This window comes from Canis lupus, chromosome 32 (assembly GCF_011100685.1).
Source record: "Canis lupus familiaris isolate Mischka breed German Shepherd chromosome 32, alternate assembly UU_Cfam_GSD_1.0, whole genome shotgun sequence".
Classification (NCBI taxonomy): domain Eukaryota; kingdom Metazoa; phylum Chordata; class Mammalia; order Carnivora; family Canidae; genus Canis; species Canis lupus.
In genome coordinates, this window is record NC_049253.1 from 19,626,416 (window position 1) to 19,641,365 (window position 14,950).

Genomic DNA, 14,950 nt, shown 5'->3' on the forward strand with positions numbered 1-14,950 from the left:
TAAGTGGACTAAATGCTCCAATCTAAGCTGTAGGGTGTCAGAATGGCTAAACAAACAAGAGCTATCTATATGCTGCCTACAAGAAGCTCCTTTTAGATCAATGACAGCTGCAGATTGAAAGTGAGGAGGTGGAGAAACATTTATCATGCAAATGGACGTCAAAAGAAAGCCAGAGTAGCAATACTTATGTGGATGAACTTTATTTATTTATTTATTTATTTATTTATTTATTTATTTATTTATTTATTTATGTGAGAAGGAGAGAGCAAGAGTCAGCATGGGAGGAAGGGGGAGGGAGGGAGTGAGGGAGGGAGAGAGAGAGAGAGAGAGAGAGAGAAACTCAAACAGATTCCAAGCTGATTACAGAGCTAGACTTTAGGCTTGATCTCACGACCCTGAAATCATGACCTGAGCCGAAGCCGGGAGTTGGATACTTGACTGACTGCACCACCTAGGTGCCCCCAAACTATATTTATTTATATTTTTTAAAGATTTTTTATTTATTCATGAGAGACACACAGAGGCAGAGACGTAGACAGAGGGAGAAGCAGGCTCCCCATGGGCAGCCCTATGTGGAACTTGATCCCAGGACCCCAGGATCATGCCCTGAGCTGGAGGCAGATGCTCAACCACTGAGCCACCCAGGTGCCTCCCAAACTAGACTTTAAAGTAAGGACTCGAAAACGAAACAGAAAAGAGCATTATATAACCATAAAAGGGACAATCAAACAAGATATAGCAATTGTAAATATTTATGTACCCAACGTGAGAGTACAATGACAATGACAATATATAAAACAATGACAAATATAAAGAACTAATTGATAATAACATAATGGTAGTGGGGGATTTTAATACCCTGTTGACATTAATGGATAGATCATCTAAATAGAAAATAAATGAGGAAACAATGGTTTTGAATGACACAATGGTCCTGATGGACTTAACAGATATATACAGAACGTTCCATCCTAGGACAGCAGAACATATATTCTTTTTTAGTGTACATGGAAGATTCTCCAGAATAGGTCACAAAACAGGTTCAACAAATACAAAACAATTAAAATTATACCATGCACCTTTTCTTACCAAAATACTATGAAACTAGAAGTCAACCAGAAGAACAAATTTGGAAAGACCACAAATAAATGGAAGTTAAGCAACATGCTACTGTAGGTTGAGCGAATCAACCAGGAAGTCAAAGAAGAAATTAAAAAATACATAGAAACAAATGAAAATAAAAACACAATGGTGCAAAACCTTTGGGATGCATCAAAGGTGGTCCTAAGAGGGAAGTATGTAGCAATACAGATCTACCTCAAGAAGCAAGAAAAAAAAATCTCAAAGAAAAAAGCTGTGTTTGCAGTTGGAGCTTTCTCAGCCTGCTTCTTGCCTATGGAAGATTAGGGCTCTATAGCCACTTTTCATTTTGCACTGTTGATGCCTATGGAAGATTAGGCTCTATAGCCACTTTTCATTTGCACTGTTGATGTCTCTTTCTTTCAAAGTTTGTACAATTCCATATGAAAACTTTGTAGGTATCTTATTGTATTAGAATCAAATACCCTGGATAAAAGCCACACTCAAATGTACTTCTTAGGAAAACCCTTGTCTACTTTGGGTCATCTTTGGTAGTGCTGGTAGTTTCAATACTCCTAGATTCTTTTTTTTTTTTTTTTTTTAAGATTTTATTTATTTATTTATGAGACACACAGAGAGAGAGAGAGAGAGAGGCAGAGACATAGGCAGAGGGAGAAGCAAGCTCCTCGCCGGGAGCCTGATGTGGGACTGGATCCAGAACCCTGGTATCACACCCTGAGCCGAAGGCAGATGCTCAGCCACTGAGCCACCCAGGTGCCCCTCAATGCTCCTAGATTCTAAGGTCATTGACATATGGTCTTAAAATTCTTAGAAGCCTTTCCTTTAACTGAGAGATTCTTCTGAGTTATTAACAAAGGTTCTTACAGCGAAACCCTGGATTTGGTCTTTGATCTCTCAAGGCCATTTCTTGCTTTGAGAGTTTTTTGCTATATGGAGAGATGCGATGAAAAAGAGTTTTACTTTCAGACCAGAAAATTTTGATTTCTTTTCATTTCTTATAAATTCCCCTTGAAAACAACAGTTTTAACTCATTTCTTTCTTTCCATACCTTTTTATACATGGATAAAAACAACTGGTTGGCACTTTTGATATTCAGACTGGAAACTTTCTTAGCTAAAAACTACTTATTTAAGTATTTTCTTCATTATCTCAAGCATTAGTTTTGTTAAAATCTCTGCCATTCTATTATACAAGTTATCTTTTCTCCAACCTCTGGTAACATTTCCTCCTGTCCTTTAAGCCATCATCTGTCCTCTTATGGCCCTTTTTCTGAGTCTTGAGGTATTCTAGCTTCTGAGCCATTGCTTAATCTCAAACCATTGCTGTAAGTTTTGTTATGGTAATTTGTTATGGTAAGTCTATTCTGGTACAAAATTATTTACTACTCATGCCATTGAGAAGTTGAGTCTTTTATTTTCCTTTCCAATCTTGGCTCCTCTGGTGTCTTTTTTGACCAGTAGCATGCAGTGGAAGTGATATTTTAGCCCTTCTTAGACAAAGTCATTCCAGGCCCAAATTGATTTCTAATGTTACTACATCAACTCTTCAATACTTTTTAGCATCGAGAATTAATTTTTCTTTTCTTTTCTTTTCTTTTCTTTTCTTTTCTTTCTTTTCTTTCTTTTCTTTCTTTTCTTTTCTTTTTTCTCTTTCTTTCTTTCTTTCTTTCTTTCTTTCTTTCTTTCTTTCTTTCTTTCGGTATAATTTACACAGAAATAATAATTTATACAGTAAAATAATTAATTTTAAGTGTGTAGTTTGATGAGTTTTGACAAATGTATGTAAGTCAGGTAACCACCACTACAATTAAATTTTGGAACATTTCCATCATTTTAAAAATGCTCTCTCATTCCCCTCTGCAGTTAATCTCCACCCATTCCAGGCTACTGTTTCTGCCACTATGATATTGCATTTTCTGGAACTTCATATAAATAGAATCATACATTAGTCTGGATTTTATCTATTTTCTTTCACTTGGCATCATGTTTTTGAGGATCATTCATGTTGTTGCATTTATATTTCCTTTTTATTGCTGAATAGTATTCTGTTGCATGGGTTTGGCACTTTTTTTTTTTTTTTGGTTTGGCGCATTTTTAAAAATTCACCAGCTGATGGATGTTGAGTTGTTTTCATTTTTCTTGAGAAAATACCCAGGAGTAGAATTTTGGGCCATATACTAAGTATTTGTTTAACTTTATAAAAATTTGACAAATTATTTCTCTAAATGTCGTATCATTTTACATTCCTGCTAGCAGTATATGAGAGTTCTTTCTAAAAACAATTATTTAATTTAAGGTTACTTAGTTTTAAAAAATTAAAAGCATGTTTAATATGATATTCCTCATGATTTTAGGTCCTGGGTTTTATAATATCCTAAACAATACTATAATTGACAAGGTTAGCAATACCTGCTTGAAGAAACAAAAGAAAAGTGCATTTGGTTCTTCTGTTCCTCGGACTCTCTTCCTGGTTCAGAAAGAAGCTTGTAGTTCTCCTGGTCCTGCTGATTATCAGGTAATTTGTGAATACCAAAATAATGTTCTTTAAATCTAATACCAAGACTTAGGACTTAAAAAATTTGCTTGTGACATATATGCCTCATTATTATAAGCCATACTACTATTATTATTTTTAAAGATTTTACTTATTTATGAAAGAGCGAGTGAGCACAGGGAGGAGCAGAGGGAGAGGGATAAGCAGACTCTGCATTGAGCGTGGAGCCCAATGTGCATCTCAGTGTCACAACCCTGCAGTCAACATGAGCTGAAACTAAGAATCAGATGCTTAAATGACTGAGCCACCCAGGTGCCTCAAGCCATACATTATTATTGAAATTATTTGTATGTGGTAATTTATGGCATAAGAATAAACATTAATTTGGTTTGCAACTATGTTTATAATTTCTTTTTAATGGTGGATCTTATTCTCTATCTCTTTGAGGATCTTATGTGTATTTCTTTAACTTCATTCTAAATTTGTTCTATTAAAATAAATAAATAAATAAATAAATAAATAAATAGAATTCCTCCACTTTTTCTGAGAGTAATTTAGATCTCCTTAAAATGCTCTTTGTGGTTTTATAATTTTGTGTAGAAGTCTTACCCATTTTTATTAGATTTATTCCTTTTTTTTTTTTTTAAAAAAAAGAAATTCTATTAGTTTATTCATGAAAGACCCACAGAGAAAGCAGAGACATAGGCAGAGGGAGAAGCAGGCTCCCTATGGAGAGCCTGATGTGAAATTTGATCTCAGAACCTCAGGATCACAACCTGAGCCAAAGGCAGAAGTTAAACTGCTGAGCCACCCAAGCATCCCAGATTTATTCCTTTGTGTTTAGTATTTTGTGTTTTTTATTCTAATGGTATCTTTCAAATATTTTCATTGTTTAGCTTTCTGCTATTGGTATAAAGAAATATCATAGTCTTTAGTAAAGATTTGCTTTACCAGTTATCTATACTTCTTGATAAATTAAGTGATTAATTCTACTAATTTATTAATAGTTCTAAAAAAATTTTCTCAAGTACAGTTGTGCCACCTGTGAATGACAGTTTATATTTTTTCTCCAAGTAGTTCATCTTTATATATATTTTTGCTTTACTGGACTTCTTCATCCCAAAACAAATCTCAGTAATTCATAGAAATTAAAAAATATCCAGTACCTGAGGATAAAAGTCACAGTATATGGCATCCATTAAAAAAATTAGTAGATATGCAAAGAAGCAGGAAAATATAACCTAGAATTGGGGGTTGGGGGTGGGAAACAATCAATAGAAAAAGACCAGAAATTATACAGATGCTAGAATTAGTAAAGGCATTCAACAGTTATTATAACTAGATTCCACATGTTCAAGAAGGTAGAAGAAAGATTGGACATATTGAGTTGAGAAATGGCACAAATAGAAGGGACAAACTGAAGTTCTAGAGAGATGGCAAGTATAACATTTTTTAAGAGGTGCACTATCACTAACAGATTAGAAAGTTCAGAAGAAAAGATTAGTGAACCTGAAGACACTGATAGAAACTATCTGAAATGAATCACTGAAAAAAAGGACAAAAATAATGAATAAAGTATCAGTGAACTATGAGACAATTTGAAGTGGCCTACTATATGTGTAAATAGTGTCCTTGAAGGAAAAAAAAAATATTTTAAGAAACAATGGCTGAAAATTTCCTAACTTTGATAAGAGCTAAAACCCTACATATCTATGAAGCTCAACATGCCTGCAGCACAGAAGACGTTAAGGAAATTATGCCAAGGCATATTGTAACCAAACTGACTAGAATGGTTAAAAAAAATTCTTAAAAGCAACCAGAGAACAAGGATACATAGCATTGAGGAACAAAGTTAAAAATGACAGCATATTGCTTGTTGGAAGTCAAAAGACAGCAGTGCACCTTTTGTAAGTATTGAAAGGAAAATACTTGTCAAGCTATAATTCTATGGCAGGCTAAAATATCTTGAAAAATGAGAACAAAACTGAAGACTTTTATATATATATAAAATTTATATTATATATATATATATATGCTGAAATATTCATCATTCAAAGATCTGAAGTATAAGAAATGTTAAAGGAAGTCTTCCAAGCAGAGGAAAATGTTACCAGGTGGAATCTGGATATATATAAATTTATACAGAATATCAAAGATGATAACTATGTGAGTAAATGTTAAATCTTATGTTTGATTTTTCATTTTATTGAAAGAGAATGTCTTACATGTTTTTAATTTCCTGATAATTTACTTTCACAAAAGTAGAGGATGCTAAGGGAGGAACTCATATCTTAGCTTAATTTTGACTAAATAAGGAGAACTAATGAAATAGAATGGAAGAATCTTGTGCAAACAGTGGTCATGTTATTTTACAGTTTAAAATTATCAAGAAGAGATTCTGGACATTGTTAGATATGTACCAGGAATTTAGATATTCCCTATTTCAAAATGATCAGCAGAAACAAGAAATGTTTTTAAGATCAGAGACTCTAAGAGTTCACTAACCTAGAAGAGTTGACAGGAAGATAATCTCATGAAGAAATTCTGACAATGCAGTTTTGGCTACACATGAAACTTTGTAGAGAACATTTTAAAAAGAACATTGTAATATATGTATGTAAATTTATTATTTATTCTTTCTCCTACAGAATTTGAGAAAGTTGAATGTACATATGGAAAAATAAAAGTAGCTAACAATAAGGGTAGAATAGAAGTTAAATGTTGGGGAAGTTTGAATATAGTTGCCAAATTATGAAAGGACATGTACAAAACAGTGAAAACATGGTATTTATTCTATAGTAGTAACTCAGGAAATTATAACTGAATAAATGAATATGAGAGAGAGGCATAGAACTATACTCCAGGAAGTTTAAAGAGAAGGACAATTTAGTGTAAAAATACTACAGAAAATTAAAACTAGCTTGTAGAAATTTGGCTTGGCAAAACAAAATGTAGCAAAAAGGAACTCTGTACCAGTGGAGTAGATGATATGGGGAATAATAGAGTCACTGAAATGCTGAATTGGATTGGACAATTGGATTTGTCCTTCCTAACAGAGAAAATTATTTTCAACCCAGAAAGGAGAATATGTAGAATACATATGGTTTATAGGAAATTGAATCCTAAGATTTTTATGGTGGTAATGTAAGAATATTCTGGTGCTTTAAAACAGTTTTTTTAATAAATGAAATGAAGTTAAATTTAGATGTCATTTTTGCACAGGGTGCTAATCTTCTCTGTGTTCTCCAAGTTTTAGTATATGTGCTGCCAAAGTTATCACTCCTAGTTCTTTAAATTAGTTAAAAACTTAAGATATAGCTGAAATAGATCTCATTGTAATGAAAGAACAGCTGTAAATAATCTGTAATCTCAAGAGTTGCTTAAGATTTGTAGGCATAAAAGAAAAATTGAATAAAGGTTTTTCTTATTTAAGCAAAATTAAAATTTTACAAAGTGAGATTTTTATGAATTCTTACAAAATTTTATTTACATATATGTTCTAATATGGTAAAAATTGTATAACATTAAATTTACCATCTTAACCATGTTTCAGTGCTGATATATTTGAAATGCATCATGAACAATAGTAATTTTTAGAATATTTTTGTTGTATTTTGTTTTTTTTTTTTTTTTTTTAAACATTTTTATTTATTTATGACAGTCACAGAGAGAGAGAGAGGCAGAGACATAGGCAGAGGGAGAAGCAGGCTCCATGCACCGGGAGCCTGACGTGGGATTCGATCCCGGGTCTCCAGGATCGCGCCCTGGGCCAAAGGCAGGCGCCAAACCGCTGTGCCACCCAGGGATCCCTGTATTTTGTTTCAAATGTACTAGAAGTTCATTATTCTAAGTAACCTGACATTTAGATTCAAGAGAATTATTAGAATTATAACTTGCAAGCAATTTTTACAAAACCCTCATTATAATCTTTATTCTCTACTGAAGATAATGAGGCAGTATAGCTTAGTGATTATAAGCATGATCTCTGGTGTCAGAGTATTTGAGTATATTTTCTTGCTCTGTCACTGAACTTCTGTAAGTTATTTAAACTCTATGCTTTGGTAAGATGGAGGTCATCATAGGTTATACCTCAAAGCATTATTGTGAATGCTAAATGAATCAATACATTTAAATACTTTAAATAGCTTCTGGCACATAGTACAAACTTAATAACTTTTGTTATTATTATTGACAATTGAAAACTACCCATAGGTTTAATCCAGACTCTTAGTTTATGTAAAATTTAACAAACTGTAATCAAGAGTGAAAGATATACCCTAAGCACATCTTAGTTTTAAAAATCCAGTCATAAACTGTGTTGAACTGCAGTATTAACCCATTAATATTTAATGTGATTACTGATACATTTGTGTGTGTAGAAACCAGATTGTTTCATATATTCTATTGGCTTGCTTGTTTTAGCATTTTTTTCTTACCTCACCTTCTTTTATGAATTAGTCAAATATTTTATATTACTCTATTTCATCTATTTCTATAACATTTTTAGTTGTATATTGTTTTATAGCCTTTTAGTGGTGGTCACCAAATTTACAATTTGTATCCTTTTTGCAGTTTAATAAAAGGATTACTTTTACCACTTTCTTGATAATGCTAACTTAAAACATTTTAGCTCCATTTTGCTACCTCCTATTTTATTCATTATTGTCATACATTTTAAGTTTATGTATACTTTAAACCCTTTGGGGATCCCTGGGTGGCGCAGCAGTTTGGCGCCTGCCTTTGGCCCAGGGCGCGATCCTGGAGACCCGGGATCGAATCCCACGTCAGGCTCCCGGTGCATGGAGCCTGCTTCTCCCTCTGCCTATGTCTCTGCCTCTCTCTCTCTCTGTGACTATCATAAATAAATAAAAATTAAAAAAAAAAACTTTAAACCCTTTGAATATTATTTTGTACAGTCAATATTTATTTATATTTACCAAAACATTTACCTTCTCTTTTATGCTTTGTTTCTTTCTGCATTTCTGTGTTTCTGTATCAATCATTTTTCTTCTGCCTGAAAAAACCCCTCTAGTGCTTCTTTTGGTTAACGCCTGTTAATGATGAATTATTGTAGTTTTGTCTGAAAATGTCTTTATTTTGTCATTTTTAATTTGGGGGGTTGGGTTTTTATGTTGGTAGTTATTTTCTTTCAGTACATCTTTAAAGATGTTATTCTATTGTTTTAAGCCTTCTGTTATTTATACTGAGAAGTACATTGTCAAGTTTGTTTCTTCTTTGAAAGCAAATGTCTTTTTTTTGGGGGGGGGGTCTATTCAATGTGTCAGAAGTGTGGTTCTCTTTATACTTATTTGTCTGAGGTTTGCAGTTGGGTCTTTCATAATTTTAAATAATTTTTACTATTATATCTTCATAAATTTCTTCTGTCACATTCTTTCTGCATATCTTTTGGAGACTCTAAGAAATAGATGTGGTACACCTATTTACTGTGACTCAACCATCTCTTATAGTACCTAAGTATCGTGTTTTCTTTTTTATTTTATTTTATTTTATTTTTTTAATTGTGCTTCAGTTTAGATATCTTCTTCGGGCATATCTTTCAATTAACTAATCTTTTAATCTTTTTTTAAAAACTGTGTTTCAAATCCTATTACACTGATCTATTTTTTAATTTCAGATATTCTATTTTTCAGTTCTAGAATGAATTCTATTTAAATACTTACAGCGATTTTACTTCTCAGGAGAAATTCTCCATGTTTTTAGCTCTTCTTTTTCATTATTTTCTTGTTTTCTTGAACACATTAATTATACTAATTTTAAAGTTCTGTGTATTAATTCCAGTACCTACATCACCTATTAGTCTGTTGTTATTTTCTGTTATGTTTTTTCTCTTGAGTTTTGATCATGCATGTCTATCTTTTGGCATGCCCTCTAATTTTTAATGAAATGCCATATGTTGCATGTAACCTAGAGACTTTAAATGGTGTTATGTTCGACTAGAGAGATTTTATACTTTCCTTTGCATGGCAGATGGAAATCTGAGATTATCTTAATCCAGTCATTATTATAGTGATTATATTTTTTCTAGGGCTTAGTTTACCTCTGGTTTGTTAATTTTCTTAAGTAGTTCTCTAGAGATTTTAGCTGTAAGCCTGATGTGGTCAAGACCTCTGTCTGTCAAGTTCTGAACTTCAGTCTTTAATACATTTGTGTTTTGGCTTAGATTTTTAGCATCACCCCATCACTTATCCAATGGCAAAAAGGTTCCTAGGGAAAATTATGTGTTTTTGAGGCTCCTCAAACCTGAAATTTTGCCATTCTGGCTTAATAAGACCACAGTAAGCTTTTTCTCAGCTCTTTAACAGCAGCCTCACCAGGTCAAAACTGAAATTCTTTCTTTGTTGCCTGTTATGAGTAAATGCCACCAGGGAGAAAGCACCTACAAAATGATAGCTTATCTTTCAGAAGTTCTACCCTATTTAGAATCTTAGCCTCTTTTGTCTATGCTGACAACTCAAAGTTAGAGGCATCCACAACTCTATGAGGCCTTTAAAAATAGGATTTTCTTATATTTTATCTGTATTTAAATTATTTTTGGTAAAAATGTGGTTTTCTGCAAACTTACTGCCTCTAAAATCCATGTCATCCAATGACTGATTTGTTTTCTGAACTTCTACCCATAGACAGTAAAAATTATAAAATGTGGGTGCCTGGGTGGCTCAGTTAAGTGTCTGCCTTCAGCACAGATCATGATTCAGTGTCCTGCGTTTGAGTCCTTTATGAAGCTCTACATCAGGCATCTGGCTCCCTGCTCAGCGGGGAGTCTGTTTCTTCCTCTCTTCCTGTCCCTTCCTCTCATTTGTGCTTTCACTCTCTCTCACTGTCTCTCTCTCAAATAAAATCTTTTAAAAAATTTTAAGATGCTTTCAAGAACTTCTTTATTCTATAATTTCTAGTACCACATACCTGATAATAAAATTATAAAAGTGAATTATTTTTTCATCATCAACAAATATAAAATCACACAAAATAATAATGTTCAGATACTCTGTATTTGAAGGTTTTCACAAGATGTGACTGGATTTCTGTTTTTTAAAGTGGTAAAATCAGTTTTCCTTTGGGTGACTAGATAGAATTAGTATTAGGAAAAGTGTGGAGAAGCACTAGTTCAGCATTTAGGGTAGAGAGGCATATAGTTTCAAAGATACAGCATGTGAGGGATGGAGTTTTTAGTAGATTACTATTCCTCATAAAGTGAACAAAGAGGTATCTAATTATTCTACTTGGTATCAAATTCTAAATTACTAAATATGCATACCAAATTCTGGAATAGAAACAGTGAAGTGTGTAAAAATGGGAAAATAAATTCTCTTCTCTTTTGTATACACAAAGAATGTTACTACTGTTTATACAGTTTAAAATATTAAGTGAATGCAAATGACTAAATTGTATGATGAATCAGAAGCATAATATCACAAGGATTAATTAATTGCTAATTAAATTTTTAGATTACCAGCTTCATGTAGCCTATTAATTTACATTCTCAATGCACGTAATGATTTACAATATTCAAGAGAGTGTGGATCATTTTGTTTAGAAAATTTATTAATGTAGGATTTCTACATAATAAATTTAAGTAGTTACTGTTAATATATTTTTAAGTTATGTATTAATAATTTAGTACTAACAAATAATACTATGATTGGCTAAATATCATATATATTATTTATATATGTGTTACGAAGCAACACAAATTGATGTCTAAATTTGACATTACAGTATGGTAACTCACTCTTAATGTGTTTATTTTTTTATTTTTAAGATTTTTTATTTATTTATTTATTTATTTATTTATTTATTTATTTATTTATTCATGAGAGACAAAGAGAGAGAGAGGCAGAGACACAGGCAGAGGGAGAAACAGGCTCCATGCAGGGAGCCCGATGCGGGACTTGATCCCAGGACCCCAGGATCATGCCCTGGGCCAAAGGCAGGTGCTAAACCGCTGAGCCACCCAGGGATCCCCTCTTAATGTGTTTAAATAATGTATGTAGATCCATCCTACTTTTCTAGAGTTCTTATAATCAACTCTTTTTAAATTTTAGTATCTCATTGACTTAAAGTCTTTTACTTTTATATCCCACTTAAAATTTATAATAAATACGTCTATCTCCAATGATAGAACAACCTTGATATATTTTCTTGCAAATTTATTATTTTTTGTGCCACTTGAATTGATAATTAGGAATGATACATACTTTTTATCCCTTCTTTCAATATGCTTTTTGGAATTCACAGGTTAGAATTTCTGATGAACTGCCTGACTTGACTAACTACTATACTGCTTTCTTGTCAAGAACACAAAAATCTACTAAACTGTCAGATATGGTAAGAAGACTCCTCTATAACCAAACTTATTTGTAATCTAGGAATCATGGAAAAGACTGTATAATCTGAACAGTATATTAGGATCTGAGAGAGGTACCTGGTAGGCTGTTGTAACATCTTTGGCTAGCATGTACTTCCTTATTTTTAAAGTTGAACAAAATTCTTGAAGGCTAAGCAGAAAAGTCTAGCATTGCTCTGGGAGAGACTATTACATGGAACATCTCCTGTTGGGCCAGAGAACATCTGTTTTTAGGATATATAGGAAAATATAATCATGTTGTGTATGAAGTAGAAGGTTTACTTTAGGTTCAGCTCAGTTTATTTATCAGTGTAAATTTTTTCTTTTCAGTTTAAATCCATCTTGTACCTAAGACTCTTCAGTGCCCTGTTTTAATCCATGCTAATTTGTATTTTAAACTGTTGATAAGAATTTTTCTAACTAAATTTCCATTTTATAAATACCTACTATTGAATAAGTTGAAATAAGTAAAGCAGATGAAATTTAAAAATGAATACTTGACTGTTTCATTCAGAATAAATTTACTAAAAGATCAATTTGAAATTTGCAGTTAAAAAGTTAGCTTTCCATGTGTAGGTATTGTTAAAATGAATTTTTATAGAAATTGGGCTGTCATTATATTATTAATAACAAATTATCAAAACAATCTCATCAACCAGGTTTTAAAGTTTAGCCATCAACTTGAGAAGTAGCGTTGCTTGCTGAAATAAAATTTTAGTAGGTGCACAATGCCAAGAGTTGAATTATAATGTTTTTAGTGGTGAGGTAACTGATAGAAAATTAGGAAGAACTAATTTAAAGGACAAATGCAAGCTAGTTAAATTGATATCTGGGAATGTCTAAGATGTCAAAGAAACTAATTTGATGAGAGCTATCAGAAATGCTATCAGACATTAGCATCAGGTTCTATGATTTTTTTTTTGTCGCTGTAAGTTCAAAGAGAGTTTAAAATCATCCAGCAGTGTTCCTGACACCGGAGAGTCTCATACTTCTTAAATAAATGTGGTTTTTAAAAATGTTTTAATAGATCATTTCTTTATCTTGAGAAATTTTATGGTTGTGTTGTGTTTCTCAAGTGAGTCATTGTACACATTAGGATCCACTGTGGAGAATGTCAGAAGTCATTTATTACTAGTACAGAGTTTTTAAGCATAAGAATATTTAGTGAGGGATCCCTGGGTGGCGCAGAGGTTTGGCGCCTATCTTTGGCCCAGGGCGCGATCCTGGAGACCCGGGATCGAATCCCACATCGGGCTCTCAGTGCATGGAGCCTGCTTCTCCCTCTGCCTATGTCTCTGCCTCTCTCTCTCTCTCTCTCTCTCTGTGACTATCATAAATAAATAAAAATTTAAAAAAAGAATATTTAGTGAATTCATAGTTATTTCTATTATAATATTATAGCTACTAGGAAAAAATGCAAATCTATGAAGGTACCCATAAAGAATGCATAGTATTTGCTAAATGTGTTTGTAGTGAAACAAGTTGGTGATGAGTCCTAAAGAAGATGAGTTATTCTACCAGTTGCTTTTACTTAATTTAAATTTTTCTCTTTTAACTTGGATATGGAAACTCCTTTTTTAAGTATTGCTGTTTTATGACATGAAATACTTGCAATTGAAAGTATTGGGCAGTACCTTGCTTACCCAAGAAGCAAAATAGTTTAATCACACAGAACACTTTGATTTTGGAAACTCTTCTGCAAATAACATGCCCTTAAAACATATGAGTATATATCTCATAAAAAATCCAAATTATTGATCTCAGGTCAAAATTGATCTCAAACTTATGAAATAATGGAATTAATTTTATAATTTTTACTTAAAAATATTAGAAAATTTACTTTCTACATATTTAAAATTTACATGTATAGATATGCTGTAATTTTAAAGGGTATATAGTTTGATTTTCAACATTTTTATAAGCTTTATATAAAAATATTTAAAAACTCAGGCTTCTGGTTTCATATGAAAGACATATACATATATCTCTCTTTTACATGGTCCCAATGAAATAGGTATTTTTTAAAAAACTACAACATAGCATTATTTTAATATAAAAAGACAAACCGATTGAAAATATGATAAATGGAGGCTAGAAACAAGCCAGACATCTGTTTATTAGGCATTCCAGAAACAGAATGGTAAGATAGTAGTTAGGAGTATTTGATATAAAAAACAGTAAGTTATCCTGAACTGAATTAAAACAGAAATCTTCAATTAGAAGAACTCAACAAAATACCAAGGAACTTAAATTTTAAAAGACATACATCCCTTTTATATTGTTTTGCATTTTCAGAAAACTAGAATTAAAATACCCTTGAAGCTTCCACAGAGAAAAGTAACTAGGTCACCTACAGAGGGATGAGAAACATATTGATATCAAACACTTTCCCAGCAGCATTAGTAACATTTCAGAGCTAGGAGATAATGAAATAATACTTTCTTGAATTTCCAAGAGGAAATAAATTCGAATATAAAATTCTGCCTTTATTCAATGTAAATGAATCAAGAAAATAATTTTCTGGCATGGGAGAGCTCAGAAAGTTAGTACTTTTACATTTCCATGTATAAAGATGCTCCAGCAAAATATAAAAAGGGAAATGAGAGAATGGTGATATACCCCTAGAATAAACATTTCCTCGGTAAAGTAAAATGAAAACAAATGAATAAAAAAGGCATTTTTAGCTCGTTTGTGGGTCATTCTTGAAGAATCATGAATTTGGTGACAGAATTTCATTTACTTCTCTATGTGTTTGGCCATACTAGTTGGTTTGATAGGAAATAACTATGATATTCAAATTTTTGTTTTAATACTGAGTGGTTTTAGATCAATCTATACGAAGTATGGAGGACCTAGTTATAATATAGAAATATAAATATTAGAAAACTTAGTATCAGTAGGACAATAAAAACAAGAAGTGAAAGATTGGGAAACTGTAAAATGTGCCAGATTTCTTATAGTACTCAGAGTCAAGAGTTGCCAAAAATTGAC

The 14,950-nt window shown here is 32.3% G+C and overlaps 1 protein-coding gene and 1 pseudogene across 35 annotated transcripts in view; one reads left to right on the plus strand and one right to left on the minus strand.

Annotated features, from left to right (window-relative positions):
• Positions 1-14,950, plus strand: part of STPG2 (sperm tail PG-rich repeat containing 2) — a 531,806-nt gene that overhangs the window by 137,643 nt on the left and 379,213 nt on the right. For 34 of the 35 annotated variants that reach the window (XR_005382818.1, XR_005382817.1, XR_005382825.1 and 31 more), the window contains 2 exons: positions 3,455-3,615; positions 11,851-11,940. Coding sequence is in view for 19 of the 35 variants with exons in the window: in XM_038582080.1 (XP_038438008.1) it covers positions 3,455-3,615; positions 11,851-11,940 (251 nt within the window). In the remaining 16 variants the exon portion in view is untranslated. The remainder of the gene's footprint in view (positions 1-3,454; positions 3,616-11,850; positions 11,941-14,950) is intronic. The other variant, XM_038582079.1, reaches the window with a different exon arrangement.
• On the minus strand, positions 6,775-6,874 carry LOC119867265 (annotated as a pseudogene).